At 39.9% G+C, this 25,372-nt stretch overlaps 1 protein-coding gene across 1 annotated transcript in view; it reads right to left on the bottom strand.

Moving 5' to 3' along the window:
* The window catches only part of LOC138915126 (large ribosomal subunit protein uL15m-like), a 253,999-nt gene that overhangs the window by 31,456 nt on the left and 197,171 nt on the right, over nt 1-25,372 (bottom strand). Inside the window, 1 exon segment of the mRNA XM_070259084.1 lies at nt 599-667. Coding sequence (XP_070115185.1) covers nt 599-628 — 30 coding nt within the window. The 5' untranslated portion in view covers nt 629-667.

The following is a 25,372-nucleotide window of genomic DNA, read 5'->3' as shown; positions in this document are numbered from 1 at the left end:
ATATAGTTTACCATATCAACAAACTAAAGAAAAAATAATCATTTTAATATATATATAAAAACATTCGATGCACAAAGATTCATTCAGTACAATAACTCTCAACAAACAAGGAATAAAAGGGAATTCTTTCCACCTGATAAAGAGTATCTACAAAAACCCTACAGTTGACATTATATTTCAGGATGCAAGACTGAATGCTTTTACCCTAAGATCTGGAATGAAGCAACAATGTTTACCTACCACTTCTATTGGAGGTCCTAGACAGTACCGTAAGGCAAAAGAAAAAATCAAACATGCAGATTGGAAAAGAAGTAAAACTGTCTTTATTTTCAAGTGCATAATTGTCTAAGAAAACCCTGAGGAATCTACAAATAAAAGCTACTAGAACTTTTAAGTGAGTCTAGCAACATTGCAGATACGAGGTCAATATGCAAAAATTAGTTACATTTCTATGTCTAGCAAGAAATGGTCAAACTGAAATTTAAAGTACCATTTTCAATAACGTAAACATGGATTTTCTAGGAATAAATTTGAGAAAAGATATTCAGGACTATACACTGAGAAGTGTAAAACATTGCTGACAGAAATCCAAGATTACCTTAATAAATGGAGAGAGATACTGGTTCATGGATCGGAAGACTCAGTTGTCATTTTTCCTCAAATTGACCTGTAGATTTGAGAGAATCTCAATGAAAATCTCAATAGGTTCTTTTGAAGAAATACATTAGTCAACCCTAAAATGAATATGGAACTACAAAGGATATAGAATAGCCAAAACAACTTGGAAATAGAAGAGCAAAGTAGAAGGACTAAAACTACTTGATTCCAAGCTTATCATAAAGAGACAGTAATCCAGACAACGTGGTATTGGAATAGTCACAGGCCAGCGGAACACCATAGAGAGTTCAGAAGTAGACTCACAAATTTATGGACAATAGATTTTTAAAGTAACAGTTTTATTAAGATATAATTCACATACAATACAATTCACGCATTTTAAATGTACGATTAAATGGTTTTTCGTATATTCAGAGAGTTGCGCAACCATCATTACTATTTAATTTTAGAAAATTTAGGTCACCCACAAAAGAAACCCTGTATCAATTAGCAGTCACTCCCCATTTCCTCCTGAATCCTCCTACCCTGGCCCTAGGCAGCCACCAATCTACTTTCTGTTTCAATGGACTCGCCTATTCTAGACATTTCACATAAATGGTATCATACAATATGTGGTCTTTTGTGACTGGATTCTTCACTTAGTTTAATGCTTTCAATGTTGTAGCATGTATCATTTCTTTTCCTTGCTTAGTAATATTTCATTGTATGGATATACCACCTTTTTGGTTATTTATTCATGAGTTGATGGACATTTGCTTCCCCTTTGGGGCTTTTACAAATCATTCTGCTATGAGCATTTGTTTACAAGTTTTTGCGAGGACATACGTTTTCAGTTATCTTGGTTATATACTTGGGAGTGAAATTGCTGAGTAACTTTATGCTTAACCTTTTGAAGAACTGCCAGACTTTGGAAAATATCCCAAGCAGTTGCACTATTTTACATTCCCAACAGCATGAATGTTCCAATTTTTCTACACCCTAGCCAACACTTACCTGTCTTTGGTGATTATGGCCATCCAAGCAGATGTGAAGTGGTATCTCATTTGGTTTTAATTTGCATTTCCCTATTAGTTAATTATGTTGAGTATTTTTTCATGTGTTTATTGGCCATTTGTATATCTTCTTTGGAGAAATGTCTATTCAAATCTGAGAAACCATTGCCTAATCCAAGGTCACAAAGATTTAAATCTACGTAGTCTTGTAAGAGTTTATAGGTTTAGCTCTTGCATTTAGCTCTTTGATCCATTTGAGTAAATTTTTGTATATGGTATGAGATAGCTGTACAACTTCATTCTTTTTATGTGGCTATCCTGTGGACAAATGATTTTTGACAAAGAAGCCAAGAGAATTCAAAGAGGAAATGATCATCTTTTCAATAAATGGTGATAGGAAATTGGAGAGCCATATACGCAAAAAAAAGTCTTAATCGTTGTTTCACACCATATGGAAATATTAGTTCAAAATGGATCATAATAAGTGTCTAAATATAAGAGCCAAAATTATAAATTTTCTAGAAGAAAATATAGGAGAAAATCTTAGTGATGTTGGGTTAAGCAAAAATTTCTTAAATAAAGCATAAACTAAAATAAAAGGCATAAACTATAAAAGAAAAGTCAATAAATTTGACTTCATGAAAATTAAAAATTTTTGTTCCTTAAAAGACACATAAGAAAATAGACGATCCAGCCACAGATTGAGAGAAAGTGTTTTCAAAACACGTATCTGACAAAGTAACTGTATCTAGAATAGACATAAAATTCTTACAACTCAATAATAATAAGAGAATCCAGTTTATCACATGGGCAAAAGATTTGATCAGATGTTTAAACTAACTATTTTGGAAAACATTTTGGCAGGTTCTTAAACAGTCAAGACTTCACCTTCCAGTTGATTCAGTACTCCCACTCCTAGAGAAATGTGAACATACATGCACATGAAAACTTGTACAAGATTCTTTACAGCAGCTTTATTTGTAATAGCCCCAAACCGCAAACAACTCAAAAGCCCATCAGCGGGGGAACAGATAAACAAATTGCGTTATATCTATATAATGGGTGCTACTTAGCAATAAAAGAAATGACAACTGATACAACAACATGGATGAATCTCTAAACAGTGATGCTGAGAGAAAGAAGTGTTAGAAAATGCAAACAAATCTATTGTGACAAAATAATCAGAGGTCTCCTGGGGATGGGGCACAGAGGGAAGAGACAGGGATAGACTACAAAGGAGCAAGAGAAGTTTTGTGTGTGATGGATATGTTCCTTATTTTGATCGTGGTTATAGTTTGAGTAGTATATAACAAGACAAAACTTATCAAATTGTACACTTTAGGTATGTGCAGTTCATTGTACATCACATATCTTAAAACATCGGAAAGAAACAATATATGGTACTTTAATGTGTTTTCACATATAAATGAATTTATCCGTTTTCTTGTTGATGAGTGTCTAGGTTGTTCTCAGTTTTCAATTTAGAAAGAGCGCTGCAGTTAATATTCTTATATGTCTCTCTGTGTACGTACATGTGAGGGTTTCCAAAGTAGGCCCCCAGAGTAGAGTTGCTGGGTCATAGCTATGCACATCTGCCACTTTACTGGATCTTCCCAAATTGTTCTTCAGGGTCATTCCCTTTTATACCACACACCATTAGCAGTGTACGCAATTTAAGCTTGTTCCAATCTTTCCAATATCATGGATCTAAAGTAATAAATTGTTTTAATTTGTACTTCTTTAATTATTAGAAAAGTTGGGCACTTCCTTGTAAATGCTAGTCATTTGAATTTCTGGATACTGACTAAAATTTGGTGGGAGGAATAATGGAGGAACCACCTGAATTTTCTCCCAAATGTAGCCAATTACTTTAATATCATTTGCTGAAAAATTATCATTTTCCACTGATTTGAAATGCCACCTCTAATATGTACTTATTTCTCCCGTGTGCTTTTTTTTTTTCCTGGAGTTTTAATTCTGTTCTAGAAATAAATCTGAGTAACTAAGGGCATTCAGTAAATGACCTGATCTGCTTATCCTTTCCTACATTGGTAATTTACTCTTGCAATTTTTGTAATTCTAGATGATGTTGATGAGGAGGAAAAAAATTTTTTCCTTTACTTTCTCAGGTTCAATAACTGGGGTCTTGCAAATTGAACTGACAAAAGACAGATTAACAGGAGAAAAAGGTTTATTTCATATGCATATGGTGGAGGGGCCTCAGAAATGACATGAAAATCCTAAAGAGGCAGACTGTTACCATTTTCACAAAGGGAAATAAATTTGTGAAGAAATGACAAGACAAAGGAAAAGAGGTTTGAGCTTCTAAGGGTGGTAAATTGTGAGGAGGTAAATATAGGGGGAAACTAAGGAAAGATAAAGGTTATTTATTAAAATTTGTTTGTGCAGGCTCATGTTGGTGCCGATTTTCTGTCTTCTTCATAGCCATAAAACTCCCTTAGGAGAAGAGACTTATGGCAGCCCTCAGTTTTTAGAAGTTTCTGCTCTTAGTCAGATAAAGAATCTCCAAGAAGGCTTCTTTCTGTATCTGTTGATTCTCAATGGCCTTACCTCAAAATAATCCATATGGCATATTTTGGGTGGTGCATTCTAATCCCCTTCAATAAACTGCCAATTACTCTATTTCTTTTTTAACATTCCTGGATACTCCTACATGTTTATGAATTTTAGAATTAGTTTTTAAGATTAAAAGAATTTCCAGAACTAAAAGAAACAACTGGGTTCAAGCAGAACAAGAATTAATAACCTGGGACTGAATAAGCTGAGAAGGATAGTTACAATTTTTACGACTTCTTGTTTGAAACATTTCTGGTTCTTTGGTGTTTTGTTTTTCCAGATTTAAGGAAACTTTTTCTCTTAAGCTACCTATGATTTACAATTGGTAAAGTATACCTTTGTAAACAAAGAGGAAACATTTACTTTTTCTCCCTGTATGATCCCTCCAGAATTTAGAAACTCAAGTGTTCTTTTCATGGCAATACAGTAAGTTACTTGCATAATTTCAATAAGAATCTGTTCTCCTTCTAACAGGGTACAATTGAAAACATTGGCTATGTTACCAAGGCTTTGACTGGAATGTCATAGTTGAGAGAGAGATGCATAGATTCAGACATGACCAGACAGCTGTAAGGAACTGCCTGAAACTTGGCTCGGCTTCCTGGCCTCAGAGGCTTTGAAAGAGTCAAATCTGAGATTCCTTATAAAAAGTTCCAGCAAAGCAGTCTTAAAAGAGCTTATGTGGTCAATCACCATTCTTGCTACACTCATGTAAATAATCAGGCCAAGTTTAATACAAACAAATTAGTTTTACTGTGATTATCTTTGGTAAAAAATGGGGTAATTGTAGAGAGAAAAATTATGTTTGCACCTTTGTAGATATTTAGATTCTAACCCTGTTAATTGTCTTTGAGGTTTTGTTATATACCTGTAAACTGAACTGGATCCTAAATTCTTCTAATTTTCTCAAATATCTGGCTACCACTCTCCAACCGAATGTTTCCTATTGCCTCCCATCCTTCTGATTTGGAATCACTGAGACCAAAGACTGTCCTTGAATCTCCTTGGAAAGGAATATACTAGGTCTTCCTCCCGACCCAGATGGCAGCCAAACCTCCAGGACTTAAACCTTGGCTACACATCTCACAGTGGAAGAAAGCTCCTCCTGACCTCTGGTCCTTTACAAACACTGAAGACCTCTGAATCAAACTGATGAGCAGGAGAAGCAGCTGACATTGACGTAGACTGCTTCCACCCAAGACACCAGATCAAGATTTCCCATTTTAACTAAACATGAAACACTGTCTTCCTCTCTTTCTTTCCTTTACTCTGGCATTGGCCTGGCAAGATAATGCCACCATCATATCTCCCAAGCCATTACTAAGGGCGAGCAACCTTTCAGACAGCTGGATTCATCATCAAAAACTCCAATCTGTTCATGATGCTGGAACCCATGAACAATGCCACCTGAGCAGTAATGGTTTACGCCCCAACAGGATTTAATTTCATCGGTGGTGGTGATCATTCTCCTTGGACCTATAAATGCTTAGATGGCTAACACATAACTGGGCAATGCCCCTTAGGTTATCTAACTGTGCCACTCAACTGTTCTCAAATAGGCTAAGACACTTCATTGGTCAACTCCCCTAATCATCCAATTCGAAAAGACCTGCCAGGAGGCCTTCATGATTCAGGATGTGCTTCTTTCGGCAGGTCCCTACTTCCTTTGTTAGGAGTGAGTACAAATGAGGCTGTGATCAGAAATCCCTCCTTAACTCTTGAAAGTATTGCAGAATTCGCTGCTAAAGCAATAGCTGCCCAATGAAAATCTCTAGACTCTCAGCTCAAAGTAGTTCTTGATAATATGACAGCCCTTGATCATTTGTTAGCTGAGCAAGGATGTGTCTGTGCTGTGGCCACCACCCGCTGCACCTGGATTAACACTTCTGGGGAAGCTGAAATTTAGTTACATAAAATCACTGAGTGCGCCACTTGGCTTAAAAAGGTGACTCCTTCAACAGAGTATTTCTTTCACTTATTGGATTTTGATTGGTTTGGGTCTTGGGGACCATGGCTCTGAAGTGCACTCCAGACATGGGAATTATCCTACCAGTAACAGTCATAGTAATCTCCCTGATGCACTGTATTCTCTCAAAAGCTTTAAATGCGTGTTTGCAGCTGCTAACCATCAAGCAAATGAATGTGAAGTCGTGACCTGTGAATACCACAGGATTCAGCAGAAAACCTCATGACCTGTGACTATAACACGGAGAAACAGTAAAAGCTGTGAGACCAACAGAGCGGTAGCTGAGAGTGGCACTAATGCCTTAAATTTTGATCACATCTTTCAAGTTATGCTAAGAGTCTCATGCAAAGGGGGAGAACTGTTAAAAAAGAAAAAACAGGAACAAAATGGTGTCACTTGTGCTAAGTCCCACATCAATAAATCAAGACTTAATTGCACTTTCAGTCTCTCACAGGAATGTGACCTTTAACTAGTCAATCTGGAATTACCTGGTCGGCATGAGTGAGTAATCTGCCTCATAGATCCCCACACTACTCTTCCCCAAAGGAAGGTGATCTTGCCCGAATCTGCTCTTTGCTAGAAACTTCCTTTATTCCGTCCCTTCTGCCCATAACAGCCTTCCACTTTGCATAGCTCCTTGGACCTCCCTTCTATTTGCTAGCTGGGATGCTGCTCAATTCATGAATTGTTGGATAGAGCCAATTCGATCTTCAAATTTACTCAGTTGGCTTTTGCTTTAAACACCTTAGCATCATCATCCTCTGAAAATAATGCTAATTTTGTCTTTTTTCTATTACTATATTTCTTTCTTTCTCTTATCTGGGGGACAAAGAGATTAATTAGAACACTAAGGTTCCTTAGAGGATGTAAGACTTCGGTGAATCTTGCAGGAATAGCAGCAATTGGACTGGCTAAGAGGGGAGGATGACAGAAATATAGCCACGCATTGCTCAATGATGGGGATACATTCTGAGAAATGTGTTAGGCAGTTTCATCATTGAGCGTACTTACACAATTCATCATAGAGTGTACTCACACAAACCTAGATGGTATAGACTACTACACACCTAGGCTATATGGTACTAATCTTACGGGACCACCCTCCTATATGCCCTCCGTCCTTGACCCAAACGCTGTTATGCTGTGCATGTCTCTAGATAAAATTGAGCTGTCCTACTCCCAACTAACGGAAGTCAGTTGATAGAACCGCTGGTGGCACCTGGAACTCTACATATTACATCACAGAAAAACTCAGACTAGTAGTGTCTTGGAACATGTTTTGTTCATAGTAAGTGTGAAAATAAAGGAAAACCTCTTTTAAAATGGAGTCATGAAACCCTGAAGGGGGACCTCTCACGTACATACCACTCACTGCTGCCTGCCTAACTGGCAGGAAGATGGACGATAAGAATTATTTTAACCAGGCCTATTTGTATAAAATTCTCTCAGTCCCAACTTCTTATCCGTGATGATAAGAATGTAACTTTTCTGCTGGTGCAACGGAGGACATCTTCACCTAGGAATTTCATCTCCTGCTTTTAAGAAAAGGAAGGAAGATCCGTCCCTGCCGCAGCGACAACGCATTGTCACAACCTTACACTCTTGTTCTTCTCCAATGAACTTTTATTCTAAATAACCCTCCTTAATTTCCTCCTAACACCTAATAAAAACTAACTTTCCCCTTGTCTCTTCCAACTTGCCTATGGTTCACCATAGTTTGCACGTCCAGAATTGCAATTCCTCGGCTATTCCCAAATAAACTCATTTTTTGAGCTTGCCCCCCAGACAGCTTCATTTAGGTTGACATAACAGCTAAAGATAGTTTTAGTCTCTATTAACATCACAACCAAATACTTAAATCACAACCAAGTACTTAAAAGCCTGACATAATTGTAGACTCATAAGTGAAATGTCACATTATCATTTTCAATAAATCAGCATCAATTTAACATTTCGGAGAGCCCCCCAAATTCTCAGCACTCAAATCCAAGACAAGAAAGATAAAAAACAGTACGACTGCATTCTGGTTATCCTATGAATTAAAGTGGAGTGAGTGTGAGTGAGTGTGTGTGTGTGTGTGTGTGTGTGTGTGTTTTAAAGCCTTTTGTTCACCAGCTTCTTTCCCTATCTTACACTGTACTCCCTAAGGACTGTGTATATCATTTAACTTTCTCCATTGAACGATAAACTTCAGAAGGTCTGGCCATTTTGGTTCTACGGGGTTTCTATCTCTTGCGCTTTCCCAGATCATACCATGTATTTAATATGCATTGACCCACCTGTGCAGAAAAGGGACCGTCTAGTCTCATGCTTAAATCAGTACTATGTCACTATCCATCGATCAATAAGTTGTGCATTCTCGGTGACAACTGAATGTTTTCTCTTTCAGCTGAAGTTTAAAGGAGGAGGGGAGTCGACTCCAAAACTGCACACTGGTGTAGCCCCAAACGGAAATACAGCGAAAGCTCGAGCGACCTCTCCCAGCGCAAACGAGTCCACCCCAGCTTCAGGAAACGAAGGAGTATGTGGGGTTGCGGATGACTGGCTTTGGGGCTCATTCTTTTCACTACAGCGCCCCAGGAGCGGAAGGCAAGCCCAGGCTCCAGGGACCACGCAGTCCCGCTGGGGCTGAGAGCGTCTCCCCCAGGGTGTCCCGGACGCCCGGCAGGAAAGAGCGCCGCCGGGCCGCCGACACCTGAGCGCGCGCCCGGTGGGGCGGGCCGGGAGCCCTCTCTCCCTTCCGCCTGCGACGCGCGTTGTCGGTCGAGCCGGTGTATGTGCGGTAATAACATGTCTGCCCCGCTTCCCGCCATCATCCCCGCCGCCCGGAAGGCCACTGCTGCGGTGAGTGGCGGCAGCCGGGGCTCGGAGGGGACCCTCGGCCCGCTGCTCACCACTGCCCTTCGCGCAGGGTTGGCGTCGCTGACCGCCTGGCGGCCGGTGGGTGGGTTCCCTCCGCCGGGTCCGGGGTGGGCTGGGTGGGGTGGGGTGGGGTGGTCGGTGTCGGGAGGGCGCCGGGGCTGCGGCCGGGCCGGAGGATCAGCGCGCCCGCCCCCGTCAGCCCCGAGCCCTCTGCATTGCGGAGCGAGTCCCCAGCTTGTAAGGACCGGCGTTAGCGGCCAGGCACCCTAACTCGAGGTGGCTCCGTTGCTCGTTTCTCTCTTGTTTGTGGGTGAGGGAAGTCTGAAGTCCTCAAGAAAATGACTTTATTTTCTTACCTTGCACTCGTGTCCTGAATTAAAGAAGTTTGAAGATTGGCAACTTATGACATCACAGGGTGCTGTTTTTTAGAAAACCGTGTACGAGGAGCTCAAATGTCTTTTTAACCCCGGAAGCTCCTTTTTGTGATGGAAAAAGTCTACAGTTTACATGAGACTTGCATGGTTTGACTTGAAACAAACTATTTTTCCTAGAATGTTATTTGCACTTAAGAATGTCTAACTGGGACCTCTTTAAGTGCTAAGGCCGCACATTAATTATCTTCGGAACTACAGTGAGAGAAATTAAGTATTTTTCCCACTGAAGAGAGCTCTATGGAGTTTGATTTGCTGAAGGTAGTGTTCTGAAATTCTGGCATCCAGAATTGACCAACGCTAGTGTGTATCAATTCTGTGTGGGTTTATTTGGGCATTGTTTATTAATTTTTTCTCTTGTAGGTGATTTTCCTTCATGGATTGGGAGATACAGGGTAGGTACCATTATTTTTAATAACAGTAATGAAATGGGGTCATGCAACTCTACTTACATGATCAAAGGTTTAATGTTAATGAACTCTAGGATTGTATGAAAAAAGATTGCTAGTGATATTTCTTACAGTCCAGTAATATGATAGAATCTTTTCTTTTTTAAAAACCTCCAGAATTTCCTCTCATCATCGTGAATTCGTCATTTTTCAACTCCTGTTTCTGGAACGTATTAAAATTGCAAACGCCTCCTTGAGTTGCTGTGGGCATTGGATACCAGAGATGGGTGGAATGTTTGTAGAGAGTGTGCAACTGAGAGCTTTCCGGAGGAGTTAAAATTTCAGGGCAAGTTGAGGAGAACAACTGGTTGATTTTGATAAGAGCAATAATCGCAATGTGAGGTATACGGCATTCTGAATGAAAGCTTAATTATGCCCTTAAGAGAAAAAATCAGTTCAAGGGTCGGGGAGGCAACTCAAAGATTTATTTGGCAGTTTATCAAACACATTTTGTTGTGCTAACTTGAGATGTACAATTTATCTTTCAGTCAGGCTTTTCCTATATTGTGAAGTGTTTGTTTTTAATTTAAATTGTGATTATCTGTTTGAAACTTAGGTAAAACTGTAACAAAATTGCAGAATTAGAGGAAAACTGAAGATAAACAAATTTTGAGTAGGTGGTCAAATAAACTATTAAATAAACTATTAAATCTTCTTTATAAGGGTGTGTTGGGCTAGATTAATTCTTCAAAGTGATTCCTGATATTCTTTTATGCCCTTTAAGTAGAGGTACATGACAACACGGAAAAGATTGTAGGACTCTTTCTGGCAATGAGGTAGTCCTATGAAAATGATAGACTTATATTTTACTATTTATTTTCCTGAACAGGTTTAGAGAAGCTCTCTTTTATAATCAAACCCTTCTTGATACTGAGAGCCGGGGAGGAACTTGCTACCCTGTCACTTGCCCAATAAAGAGAGCTTCTAGGCCTGAAGAATCAGTCCAAGAAAAAAAACTTCAGTGTAGAAAGCTTCTCTGTGGGCCCCCATTTTGACATATTCTGTAGACTGAAGTTAAGAGTGAAAATGAACAATGTGAGATTAAAAATACCAAGAGCATCCAGGACATCTTGACCGAGAATTAAGTTTACATACAAAATTAGCTGGCCAGCCCCATGGCCGATTGGTTAAGTTCACGTGCTCCGCTCCGGTGACTCAGGGTTCACCGGTTCCGATCCTGGGCGCAGACCTGCACGCTGCTCATCAAGCCATTCTGTGGCAGCATCCCACGTGGAAGAACTAGAATGACTTACAACAATTCAGGCGTGAGGAGGGGAGAAGTCCTAAGGCTCTGACATTCATACCGTGTCCCTGGTTCCATTCTAAGCTAGGAAATGCTAACTCTTATGAGGTTCATGTAGAAGAGTGAGCTTCGGGTCTTTTCTCTCAAAATTCTATGACGAGACTAACCAAAGGTGGGAATTCTAATGAGGGAACTTGGCTGAACTTTAGGCTTTGAACACTGAATCTAGGATATCGCTGAGAGTGTAAGTACATGAAGTGGATTAAGTGACGGAGTGATGGCCATAGTGAAGATTAACTGGGCTCCGAAATAGGAGAGAAATCACTGAACATGAGGCTCAACTTATGTCCTACCTACGGAAAGCCCATTAAGGGAAGATCAATTTTAGAAAATGTTAAAGAACAACCAGGTTTAAATTTAGTACCAATACTGAATACTCATTGATTTTAAAGAAAAATATATATGCATATGCTATAATGCTAGTACCCCATTTTAAATAGAAAAATTACCATACCTGACTCACCTTCTCTTCACTGAAAGAGAAATTACTAATCTTAAAAATGAAACTGTCTAATTGCCATTATATTTACATTTCTCTACATTTTATCAGTGCCAAAACATTTAAAATATATCCTTCTAGAAAATAAATATACTACAGAAGATAAAACTAGTTGAAAACACAACCATGTAACGTTTTAAGGCACTGCATTCCATTAGACAGAACCCAAAGTGAACTGAGTACAAAGACACAATGTGAAGTTTATACGTGAGACTCTTCCCTTCTCTCCGATTTTGGACTCCAGTGTTAATCTACATGAAGTCAGCTCCCTAGCTACACAAAACATAACTTCTCAGGATTTATTTGAATTGTTATAAGCAGGTAATTAAGTAAACTAAAAGAAGTCTAACTGAAAATTCAATGTGCAAGTAAGCCGAGATACACTTGATAAGGATTCCATATGCTAATGGCCTTGGTGCCACGCCAGCTCTTTCCTCTGAAGTTCTCAGATTTCATCAATCTTTGTGGACTGGCAGCTCAGCAGCTCCCTCACCTTCACTGAGCCACAAACACGTCTGGGCCATCTGTGTCCTGAAGACAGGGGAGGACATATCAGCATTTCCCCTTCCCCAGGAATTCAGTTGACATTCTTTAGTAAAATACACAAAAGAACAGATTGCGCTTCATCTATAGGGCAATTTCACATTTCGCAAAGCTGTATGGTGCACAAATCTCATCCATACACATCTGAGGTCGTCAATTCATCATCTCATTATAGCAAGAAAGAACAAACATTCAACAAATATATATTGAGTGCCTAGCATACGAAAGGAAGGACACTGATATGAACCCATTCTTTGCCCTCATATTCTATTAGAAGCCATGTGACATATACGCAAAGGAACTCACACAAGGCCAAATAGGATCACGTGTGTGATACACACCAAGATCTATAGCAGTATAATGAGCAAGAGATCCTACTCCCAAGTAGAATAGCTGGCTAAAATAGTAGAAATGTTATTTCAGCTAAACCTTGAAGAAACTAAAACCGTTTTTGTCTTCTGTTGAAGAAGCAGATAGGAAGAGTTAAACATCTCAAGTAGAAGGAAGGGATTAGGCAAAGCCAAAAACACACACAGTGAGTGTGCAAGGCCGTGAGCAGTCCAGACAGCGACAGCACTGGCTGTCTACTGCACAGCAACTTAAAACAAAGGCAAATGACCAGCCCGGACCAGACCACAGAAGGCTCTGACTTCAAAGCTGGGATTTATCCAGTAGCGTCAGTGGGGAGTCACCAAAACACAGCACCGCTTAAGGAAGGTTAATTTTTCAGTACACAGGACATAGTATAGGTCGAGAAAGCCTCGAGACAGAAAAAGTACATTCTAATAGTTTAACTGATAAAGCCCAGAACTAGAATGATGTCAGTAAGCGGGAGTGCAAGGTGATTTAATAAGTATCTTAAAGTGATCTAGAAAAGTATCTTATAGTGATCTACAGAAGATGAAACAGAAATGAGGAAATTTATGCAAATATAAATTAAAAGGAAAAATCTTCATCAGAAAGCTTATTCGAACAAGTACCTTGTAACCAACGGAGACAGGGGATGGGGTCTTTCTTAAAGAAGAATTCAAAAATCACCCAATTGGGACGGACAGTTTAAGGGCTCATTCTTCTGGAGACAGATTTCGTTTACTCATTCAACAAACACTTATTGCAAGCCTACTGTGTACCAGAAAGCATCGTTAATTCCCTCAAGAACAAAGCAAACAACAGAACAAGCAGGGGATTCACTGTTGGCCCTTAAGAAAGGCATCATCTCTGTCCTCTCTGAAAGAACTGGGACTTGTTCCACTGGAGAAAGAAAATGAGCCTCGAATTTCTTCCCATAGTCAGGTTTCAAGACTCACAAGACATAGCAGGTGTTCAGACTACAATAATGAGATATGTTATTCCCAAATCTTAAAGCACATGCTGCCTATGCAAATTCAACAACATCCAACTCCACAAAGATTTTCAAATATGCAATTCCACTTAGACTATCAACTCTTATCCAAATTCTCAACTAGCTGTTCCTTGACTAAAAAGTTACCTGTAACTTGATCTTCAGTGTTACCCATAAAAAATTATTAGCCCAGCAAGAAACTCCCAAAAGAAAGTCCCCGCTCTGACTGAAACAGTCTCTGCTGTGGTTTAAAAAGAAGAAAAAAAAAACACACTTGCAAGAAAGAAATCGAAACACTCCAATACTCTTTAAGAACAAGAACAAAACAAATCAATAGCAGCCCTCTGATGACACCTGGTGGCCGCTTCTCACAGGAAGTTTCTTTCAGCATTTTAAAGAAATTATTCCAGGAAACGTTAACAGTTCTCAACCACTTCACATGCTATCTTGACTATGGGCAGCACACATGAAGTCTCTCCCCTCATTTCCCTCCTTTTTGTTCCAGTTTTCACTTATTTTGTTCCAGTCTTCACTTCTCTTTTCATCTCTTCTCTCTTTTCTAACCAGTAGACATTAAGGCAGCTTGAGCTTGCTTTCTGTCTCTTTCTCACACCCTCTCTCACTCACTCACACACACACACACACACACACACTCACACTCACAGACATCCTCTCTCACTGGTACAAGGCCACCCACACAGGAAACCACCTTCTCCCTGCCTCCGTCCCACGCCATCTCACCCTTCACCCCTCCTAGACTTACCCAAATTAGTGGTGCAAGCAGTGTGCAGTTAGCACGTGTTGGCACCAGGCCCATGGTAAAGTCACAACAGGGGATAGTGTGCAGCATGGCTGGCGTGCACACACGTGCATTTATAAAAGCTCCCAATGCTCTTTTGCCCTTTCCCTTTGAGGAGGTCAAAAAAGGACGAACTCCAGAAGTTGTGGAGATCCTACAGCACAGTCTCCTCCTGGAAGGGCAAGGTAGGACACGTAAGACTTCCTACAAGCCTATTGCGAGCTGAGCAAGACAGGAATAAACGGAAATTAGCGGACTGCTCAGATCTCTTTCTTAATCTACCATTTTCAATTGGACCTTTTATCGAAAGTATATGTCTTATACGATTACCTGATTTAATAAAGTACCACCAAGTCCATATATAGTCTGTTCAGGAGAAAACTGTAGTATTCGTTGTCGTTACAAAACACCATGTGCATAACCTAAGGGGAACCAAAGGGAGCTGTGCTTTATGTAATCCTCCTCTCACCACACTCTCCCATCAGAAACATCACTTTGTAACAGAGACCACAAAATAAAGTATCTGATCCTACAAAGAAAAAAATCACTCTTCTATGAAAATGCTAACAGTCACAAGTTGAATAACTTCTTCCATGACAAAAGAGTAAAATTTAACACCCTAAAAACCATTTATTGGTAACATCAGAAGCAATTTTACCACAAATGGATGTGTAACATAGTTGTTTATTCACAATGGGATCAGCTCCTGAACACTCGGGTCCAGCCAAACCCACCTCCATCAACGTGCCAGGGACAGGCTGCATTGCATTCCTAAGGGTAAGTCTGTTAACTCTACCTTCCCCCACTAGGAAAATGCCTGTGGCGATTCAGAATGAGTCCACAAATTCTCTGACACTCCCTTCAAAAGGTGGAGCCTAATTCCCTCCCCTTGGTGTGGGCTGGCCTTGGTGACCAAGTGCTTGCAAGGGACAGAAAACAGTGGCAGTGAGGGTTTTCGGCTCTGGAGACACAGTCACAGAGGTGCCGGTATCCTGCTTGCCCCCTCTCTTGATCACTCCGCCCAAGGAAGTGGGGGACCTGTCGCAAGAACACTTCTGCAGCCTGTGCACATGGAGGCCCAGGGGGCAAGGAACCGAAGCCTCCTACCAAGAGCCAAAGAGGAACTGGGGCCTCCTGCCAACAGCCATGGGAGTGAGCTGCCTGGAGAGCAGCTCCTCCAGCCCCAGGCAAGCCTTCAGATGATTGCAGCCCCTACAAAATCCTGACTGCAGCCACGACCAACTGGGTAATGAGCCTACTCCACACCCTGACCCACAGAAACTGGGGGATAATAAATGCTTATTTGCTTTAAGCCACTAAGTTCTGACATAATTTGTTACACATCGGTAGATAACTAATATAATGCCCTCTCTCTCCTTTGCACCTTGGCAAGAGTAGATAGGGCTCAAGTTCACCCCTCGTTTGTATATATTTTACATAGATTTCCTTTCCTATACCCTCCAACCTTTAACAAGAATGTTCTATACTATCACAATAGTATTAAGGTACACGGGAGGAGGTCCACGAAGTATACTGGTTGAAGAGAAGAATTCCCATCAAACTTCTGAAAGATTTCAAAACTTAATAAACTGACATTTACATTTATGCCTCTCCCACTACCAAAACCAGACTTGACACGGCTTACAATGAAAAACTGGGATACTAAAATCAAGAATTATTAAAGAGCTAACTAACAAAGACATGAGGTAGAGAGTTTCAAATTTAGATTTGTATGGAATAAAAGAAATGTCTTCATGTTTCCTGAAAAACCTCATTTTGGATGAAGGCATTCATTCTTATTGGCCCCTAGAATCATTTATAGCAAACAACTTGCCTCAAAGATAACAGTAGCCATGAGTTCCTGTCCAGCTAAGCTCAGAAATGTTAGCAACCTCTATTTCTACTCTTCCCCAAACCTGATGGGGCAGCCCATGCAGTAAACACCTATACAGCCACATGCCACTGGGGCTGAATGAGTCACAATCCTTTTGGCCACACAGAATACAAAACTTCCTCACCCTCACCTAGCAGGAGGCATTCAAACTTCGGAGATGTAGGGGCCTCTGGTCACAGGACTCACATCTGATTAAGTTCCACCTCCAAAGCATCTCACATGCCATGTCTAGCCTACTTCTAAAAATAACCTTCCCCAGCCAGAGTCCAAGGACAAACCCAAGACAAGCTAGAACTATGTGCTCTTAAGCCCAAATGGTCAGAGTAAATAAAACTATCGACAGAGAGAAAAAAATTCGCACTCAAGTCAGAAGAGAATACTGTTCCTATTCCAGGGGATACCCATGTTCTGTTTCAAATACCTAATTTGATTCTGCCTGCAAGTTAAAAATTAGAATATTTGCTTAGTGCTTAAGTTAGAGCTAAAACAATCATTAAAAAGCCATACTAATAGGGATCAAGCCATGGTGACTGTAACAGAATAAACAGACCTCACCCCTTTCATTATCAAAGAGTCTCCCCTTCCCAACACTACTCGTGAGGATGTAGTAACAGCAACATAACGTGACAAGTCATGGGACAAAAATAAACTGTAACATTAGCCCAGTTTTCTTACTTGGCTGTTTCTTTTATTAAAATGTTCCTACACTTCAAGTACTATTTTCCAAATACATTAAATTGATCCAGTAATAAAGTCAATTTTATGGCGATCTTAACCACCTCTGACAAAGCTATCTTGTGTAGTAGGAAAGATTTTACACAAAAAGTTAAAATCCAATATATCTCCTTTCAAAATGTATTTTTAAAATTAATGCTTTGTTAATATTTCCATCTAATTGTTTTCATTTTTCTCAAAAGGAAGAAAATTCTTATTGGAACAGGAAAACAGCATAAAAAAAGGAAAATTCTATGAGTAAAACAGAAAATGAAAAATTTCAATGCCATTAAAAGCAGACACACACGATCATTCGTGTCGTATGCCATTTGAAAAGGTTGTTTTATCATCAATGTAACTAATCACAATGAAACCATCTCTTACAACTAAAGACATTATAACGAATTTTCTTCACAGCTACAGAGAGACGGGATTTGCTGTTTCACATCAAATAGAACAGGCTACATAAATTCTTCTTCCTATTTATTGTAAAATATAATTTCATCTATAAAATCAGTCATGAAATATTAAAACAAACAACAGACTTTATATCCTTTTCTTAATTTAGTTTGAACGGTCTATTCGCTCAAAAAGGGGGGAGGTTTGCAATCACACACATCTCTAGACTCTTTCACCATCTCAGCAGGTTCTCTCTATAAACGTTATGCCATTCATTCGAGAATGCTATCATTTTTCTGTAACTTTCCTGATCCCCTTTTCCTTAGTTTTCACCTAGCAAAACTGCATTTCCATTTTCAAGTTTTCCCTCTAAATTCTCCTTCTGAATTCCATTTTGCTGCTTTTCACTAAAGCTCTGTCAGTGTCTCTCACATCTCACTGTCAATTAATTGTTCTAAGTGAGAAAAGGGCAAAAAATCTCCAAAGTTTAAACGATTGTTCTTTGACTATTTTAACATACTCCTGTTTTAACTGATCTAACACAAATTACAAAATTAACTCATCTGAAGTTCTATCACTTTTCCTTTATTTACCTTGCCTGCTTTTACTATCCTGCCTGCTGGTATAGGGTGTTAATGATTCAAATCATAAAAAATGGGTAAAGGAAGTCAGGAGCGAAAACAGGACTATATATGAAGTTAGACTCTTCAAAAGGAAAACCAAAAAGACTAAGTTTCAATGTGCTCACTGTCTATAGTGTATAAGACTCATCTACAAAGTTCTGGAACACCTGAAATAAGCAACTTGCTTTTCAACTTTAAACACAGATGTTTTAGAACAAATTTAAAGTATTAATTTATACACCAAGGGACAAACTTACCAAAATGACGGAAGAAGTTAACATTTAAATTATATATAAATCCAATGGTTTAGGCAAATTCTAGAACTTTAAAACCATTTGAGAGGGGAGAGAAGCAGCACGTGGGTACTTCCTCAGCTACCAAGGATCGCCAGGGCACCCCTCCAACAAAGTACTCTTTCCTGCTGACACTGATAGGAAATGTCCCCAGGACAACATCTTACATACTCTCAAGTGAACAAAAAGATATGGGCAAATAAAAGGAGAAGAAGAGGAAAATGCGAAAAACTTCCCTACTGGAATTCTTTCCTCAATACCTGAAATTTAAGTCACTAATCTAACAACGCTTCCCCGGGGCCGGTCAAGCCTCATTATCTTCTTCACCCTCGGATCACGGGATTATCAAATTCTTTCTCTACCACAAGTATCAGTATTTTCCAAGATTTTTGTATCTTAATGTCACGGTCATTAGCACTTCCTTAGGCCCATTCCTCACTAACTTTAGAAGCACATCCTGCTTAACACTGTTCAAAAATTATTTAAATACACTGTTTTCGTTGTCCCTCAGTCACAAACAAATGTAGATATTAATCAAATAGAATACTAATCTGTGATAGGAAAAAGCTGTAACCAAAGCCCTGTTAGACACAGTACGTCCGCTAGTTCCTGTGACTGCATCTATTTCTATTAGAATTTTATGGATTAAGCACTGAAGATCCTAAAAAATAATATTCATTATGTGAACAGCATTTCTCAGGTATGATAGAAATATCACTAGTGGCGTTTAAAATAAAGTTATCTACCACATGTTGGGATTTTTAAATAAGTATGTATTATTCAAATAGATATTAGGAAAAAATAACACACCAACCTATGACTCCACATGTATTACTTCTTATGACAATGCTAAGTTTAAAAAGAAAAAAGTGAGAAAGGGGCCGGCCCTGTGGTGTAGTGGTTAAGTTCGGCACACTCCACTTCAGTGGCCCAGGTTGGTGGGTTCGGGTCCCAGGTGCAGACCTACACCACTCATCGGCCATGCTGTGGCAGCATCCCACATGCAAAATAGAGGAAGACTGGCACAGATGTTAGCTCAGGGAGAATCTTCCTCAAGCAAAAAAAGGAAGCTTGGCAACAGACGTTACCAAACAAACAGAACAACAAACAAAAAACAAGAGTGAGATAAAATGCTGTGGTATAAAACACAGCAAAAACAATGAAGGAGTAGGGAAATGACTTAAGTTTGGAAAATGCCACATCATACATACCTTATACATTTGCTAATTTTTCAATTATGTAAATTCTAGGAAATCAATAAAAACTAATAATTCTTAGCCCTAAGATCATTATTAAACGAGAGTGCTCTGAAGATCAGTCTCTCCTCCAGTGATGGCAACCTTCACAGTTGGCATCACAAATCCTCAATCACCAGTTTTCACATGAGTAGTAGCCTCCTTCAGATTACACCTCTAAGAAAGTACTGCAGCCTAATAAAACGTCCCAACTCTGTCACATCACACGTCTACATTCTGAGGAACAGATAACAGAATTATACACGTGGAGAAGGAAAACTGCAGAATACTAATTTTCTACATACTCAGAACCTGCCTTTCCTTTGAGATTTGGATACAGTGGCTAGAATCCATCTAACAAGAAGATAATGCCCTAATACCATACTGGTATAAAACGTGCACTTACAACTGGCCAAAGCACAACAGAAGTCTCTCTCTCGCTCTGGTAAACTTCCACGGCAGGTGTTCCTGGTCAGCAGGCGGTCTGTTGCAGGCCGACTCAGGGATCCTGGCTCCTTCCATCTTGCAGCTCTGCCCTGGAGCTTCCTCGTTCCCTGCATTCAGCTGACTGAAGAAAGCAAGCCTGGAAGCAGCAGACTCTTGATGAAGTATCATCGAGACGTGCTCTGAGACAATTCTCCATGTCCCAACCAGCTCTGCTTCCATCTGCTGACCTTTGACTTTCAGTATCTGGTCAGACATAACTAACAGTAGTCTTGCAATCTTGACTCAAAAGCAGTGTTGGGACCCAGGGCAGACTGCCCCCAAAATATGCTACAATGGCACGCTGATTATTTTGACTTAGTTATTTGAGAAGCAGCTGATGCAAAAATTGCACTTTGACCCTTTCCATTTCCCCCTGAAAGCAGCAAACGAATCTCCCATGTGAAAAACAGCTTCCTCACGAGGCTGACCCAACGGCATAAGGGTTAAGTTGGCGTGCTCTGCTTCGGCGGCCCAGGGTTTGCAGGTCCGGATCCCAGGGCGGACCTAGCACCGCTCATCAAGCCACACTGCAGCGTCATCCCACATAAAACAGAGGAAGGTTGGCACAGATGATAGCTCAGGAACAATCTTCCTCAAGCAAAAAGGGTGGGGCTGGGAGGGGGTGGAATTCAGGGCGGAGAGGCCTGTATAAACACACCTTGTTACTTTTTTACTAATTTACCACCACAAGTCCAAACTCTGCTTAGATTGCTTACTAATGAAGCACCCAAACCTAAGTATCTTTGTCCTGTCAAATCCTCACAAATTTAGTGTTTCTGTGTGTAAAAAGTATAAAAGCTGCCTGCTTTGGTCACTTCTGAGCGTTAATTTTAGGATCTCCCACGTGTACGCATTACATTCGAGTTTTCTCTTTAATCTGTCTTGTGTTCATTTTACTATGAGGCCAGCCACAAGAACTCAAGAGGAATAAGGGGGAAATTTCCCCCTCCCGGACAGGGGCATCTACCACTTCCACTCATACCTGCTTCGCCGCAAGGGAATATGAAAAGTGAAACCTGGAGCTGTAGAACTGTATCTTATGGAAGGACAGAACTGATTTAGATGGACAGCTAGCCATCTCTGCCACATACCAATGGCCAAAAATTATCATATCGCTTGTCACTCTACCATTAATGAAGGCTTTTCGAGATCTTCGACAACCTTTTCTGAGAAATGCAACTGTCCCTGGAAGAGCATGCCTGGACTTACTACCTCCACGTCTGTAACACAAGGGAACCACAGACAATACCAATCATTTATCAGTTTAGCTAATCAGCCAAACATGAATCCCTTGGTCCCACCCATGGAGAGATCCTGATTAAGAGAGTCTGGGGTAAGGACAAGGATCTGTAGTTTCAGAGAGCTCCCTGAGTGATTCTGATGAGCCAGATTTGGGACCCCATGGAGTAAAGTCCCTTCTAACTTCAAAAGAAATAATATAAACCTAACATATATTTACTAGACAGAGAGCTGAAGTGTGGAGAAGAGGGGAAAAAAGGAGAAGAAAGGTGAATCAGGAAGGAGAGTAAACAAAGTGCACTCAATAGGGATGTCAACAATCTGTCATGCAAAATGACTCTGAGGAATGTCACTTTTAGCAAACACTGCCTCCACCTCCCACCCTGAAATCCTAGGGTGTTAAACACCACCCATATGGAAAACCAGATTACAGACCCTGAAGATTCTTAATGAAAACCATTTGGTCTCATTTTTTGAAAGACTATAATTCCTACTACCTCTCCTCGAATGATCTAAATTGTCTAAGCTATTTGTAAAAGTAGATTACCACCTTAGTTTAAATTCTAATGGTTTTATAGTTATATGAACTTCTATAACTGTGATTTCTCATTCTAGAATAATTGATCCAATAATACGCATCAAATTCTGGTCCGGAATCCACGATCAGCAGAAATCACAAGTGAATTACACACTTTGAAAGAAGTGGTTTGTTGCTTGCTCTAGGTTTAAAACACAAAGTTTCCATTATCCTTAGTAACTGACAAGCATGCTGGGCTTTGGCTACATTTGATGATTACACTGCTATTATTCCAAATGCATCAAACAATAAATATCTTTTTCCTATTAGGCTTCCTATTACCTTACTTGCTTTTATTTAAAACTTTTTGTGTTTTTGTTTAAAGGGGGGAAAAGCATATAAGAGAAAATAAAAGAGAAATAGGAACATGAAACACATTGAAAAGCACTGGCAATTAAGACTGAGATTATCCAGCTTCAGCAAAATGCATCTGAAACTAGAAGAGCTGAAGTACTTAAAATTTGTTTTAAGAAGCCTATGTTCGGATCTCCAACAAGCACTACATGTGTCTCAAATGCAGACATCCCTGCTATGGAAGGACTCTCCTGGCTGTCAGCTTAGTAAGGGGCTGACTCTGCTGGAAAGCATGACATTACACAATTACAAATGCTTGACAGTTCATGTGGTTTAGACAATTTGAGCACTCTGAATTGAATACCAAACAAAAACAGTAGTGCTATTTGGTTTCATATCATTTGACTTATGGCTTCTGGAACATCTTTTAATTTTTTCTGTATTTGTTAATTTTAAGGAGTGACTGTCATACTACGGTGGCTTAAAATAAAGTTTACAATATAACCAATGTGTATCTAAGAAATAGTCCTCATAATATGAGATAATCATGATACAAAAACAATTATCAAAGGCTAGAAAACAATAGGCAAAGGGAGAGTCCCCAAAAGTGCCCTTTTTAGCAACCAAACTGCCTAAGCAAAGAAGTAAGATTTCCCAAATCCTATGGTGTGATCTTACCAATTTCTAATGAACTGGAAGATGCAATCCTTAAAACTAAAAACAAAATGCAATTACTTTTCTGCTTTAGGGACTCAGCATCTGCTAGAATGACACTCATATACGCTGGTTTAGAAACAAACCTACTAAGATAAAGAAAGCAACTTCAAAAATGCGGGTATATACAGCCTTCCCTCTCCACAGTCTTCCACACTCCCATTCCTATTTTGACTTTTCCTTTTTGTCTCGAAACTCCAACACTCTCAGGCATAACAGACTTGTCTGGCTGTCCTCTCCCTCTGACCAGGTCTGACAGAGTGTTAGGAGTCAGCCAGCCTCTACCGTTTTCACCTCTGTATCCACACACACCTTTCCTCCCCTAGGAAACAGGAGTCGTGGTACCAACCCCCAAATGCTCACTGTGAGGCTCAATCCTCAGTTAACTGAGGATAAACTCAGTACGTAATGTCCTTAGACCAGTGTTTGGCACCTGGCAAGTGCTCAGCAAGTATTAACCATCATCATCATCAAAAACAATCTTCTGTTTGATATCCCTACTGCTGAAAGTACTTTCAGACCATAATGCTGCCAGAACATATCTTCTCCACCATCACCCCCACCAGATCTTTTTCATACAAACTGAATAGTCCCTGTGTAGACAGACTTCGCAAAAAGAAAAGACATAAGTGTATGTTTTTTAAAAATTTGGCAGGTACAAAAAATAATTTGAATATGTGCGAGGCACTAAGCATAACATAAGAAAACCCTGAGTACAGATCACAGTTTAAGAAAATTAAATTCAGGGGGCCAGCCCCATGACCAAGCAGTTAAAATTCTGCACACTCAGCTTCAGGAGCCTGGGTTCACAGCTTCGCATCCCAGATACAAACCTACTCCACTCATCAGCCATGCTGTGGAGGCATCCCACACACAAAACAGAGGGAGACAGGCAACAGATGTTAGCTCAAGACGAGTCTTCCCCACCAAAAAAAAAAAAAAAAAATTAAATTCCTATCTTTCAGTTCCGTTTCGGGATCCCTATCACCTTCTCTCTTCTAATAGAGCTACCCACTAATTTGAATGTGTTTGTAATTAATCTGCTTTATTACTTTGCCATATCTGTATTCCTAACAGTATGGACTTTTGCTTCACATGTTTCAAAACTTTAAAAAAGGAAAAATACTATGTGCATTCTTCTGGAAGTAGCTTTTTTTCCTCAATATGATATTCCTGACAATAATCCTCAGTGGTGCAGGTGGCTAAAATCCATTCAGTTGCACTCCTATAGGAATACAATTTATCCATTCTCCTCGGATGGACACTGCTTCCAGTTTTTGCCTTTTACAAACAGTGCAACTGTGAGCATTCTTGTCATGTCCTCAGGCACTCACATACATGCGTTTCTCTGGGGCAGCAGTTTGCCAATTTTAGCATGCATTAAACCACCTGAACGGCTTGTTAAGACTGAAAGCTGGCTCATCCCCAAAGCTTCTGATTCAATAGGTCTAGGGTGGAGCCCCAAATTTTGCATTTATAATAAGTTCCTGTGAGATGCTGAAAACACAATTTAGAAGCACTGCTCCAGGATAAAGACCCAGGAGTAGAATCACTGGGTCAAAGTGTACATCCATCTTTAACTTTACTAGGTAATCCCAAAGTTATGGTACCAATTTACAATCCCACCAGTTGTGTGTAAGCATTCCAGTTATTTCCAACCTTCCTAAACAGCAGACATTGTCAGATTTTTACACTGTTGCCAACCCAATGTTATGAAACTATACACCACGTTGGTCCTAAACTGCCTTTCCCTAATTGCTAATGAAGTCGAGAATCTCTGCATGCAGGTTTCCTCTTCTGTGAGATGCCTACTTGGGTCATAGGCCCATTTTTCTATTGTTCTTACTGATTTGTCACTGTTTACCTTTCTAGATACAATCCTTTCTCAATAATATGTACTGAAAATATCTATTCTCACTTGTGACTTGTCTGCTCACTTTCTTGATGGTTTCTTTTCATAAACACAAGCTGTCAAATTAATGCTGTCAAAGCGGTCAATCTTTTCCTTTATGGTCTACACCTTCTGTGAACTGTTTAAGAAGCTCTTCCTTGTATTAGACTCACACAATTACTGTCCTACATTGTCTTCCAAAAATTTCATAGTTTTGCCTTCTGTATTTAAGCCTTTAATTCACCTGTAGTTGATTTTTCTGAACGATATGAATTAGAAATGTATCCCACTCTCAAGAAGTTTCCTATTGGCTAAGGCCCACAGATATGACCAACTATAACTTCAGAGAGGATAATGATTCCTGTTAACCCCTACCTTATTGAGGTTTATTCTGCTCTCTCATCGAGGCAAACCAAAAACTGGATAATTTCAATACGGAAAACTTGGAGGGTTATTAGCAAATTAGTCAGACGATGATCCCCACCCCACCATACTCCAGGAAGAATCCTTAAAAGTACCACACACACAAAAAAAGAGGCCAGCCCTGTGGCCAAGTGGTTAAGTTTACACACTCGGCTTCAGCAGCCCCAGCTTTTGCCAGTTCGGATCCTGGCTGCAGGCAGAGCCATGGC

The sequence above is a fragment of the Equus caballus genome, unplaced genomic scaffold, assembly GCF_041296265.1.
Source record: "Equus caballus isolate H_3958 breed thoroughbred unplaced genomic scaffold, TB-T2T haplotype2-0000791, whole genome shotgun sequence".
NCBI lineage: Eukaryota > Metazoa > Chordata > Mammalia > Perissodactyla > Equidae > Equus > Equus caballus.
This window is presented reverse-complemented; position numbering and strand designations above follow the sequence as displayed.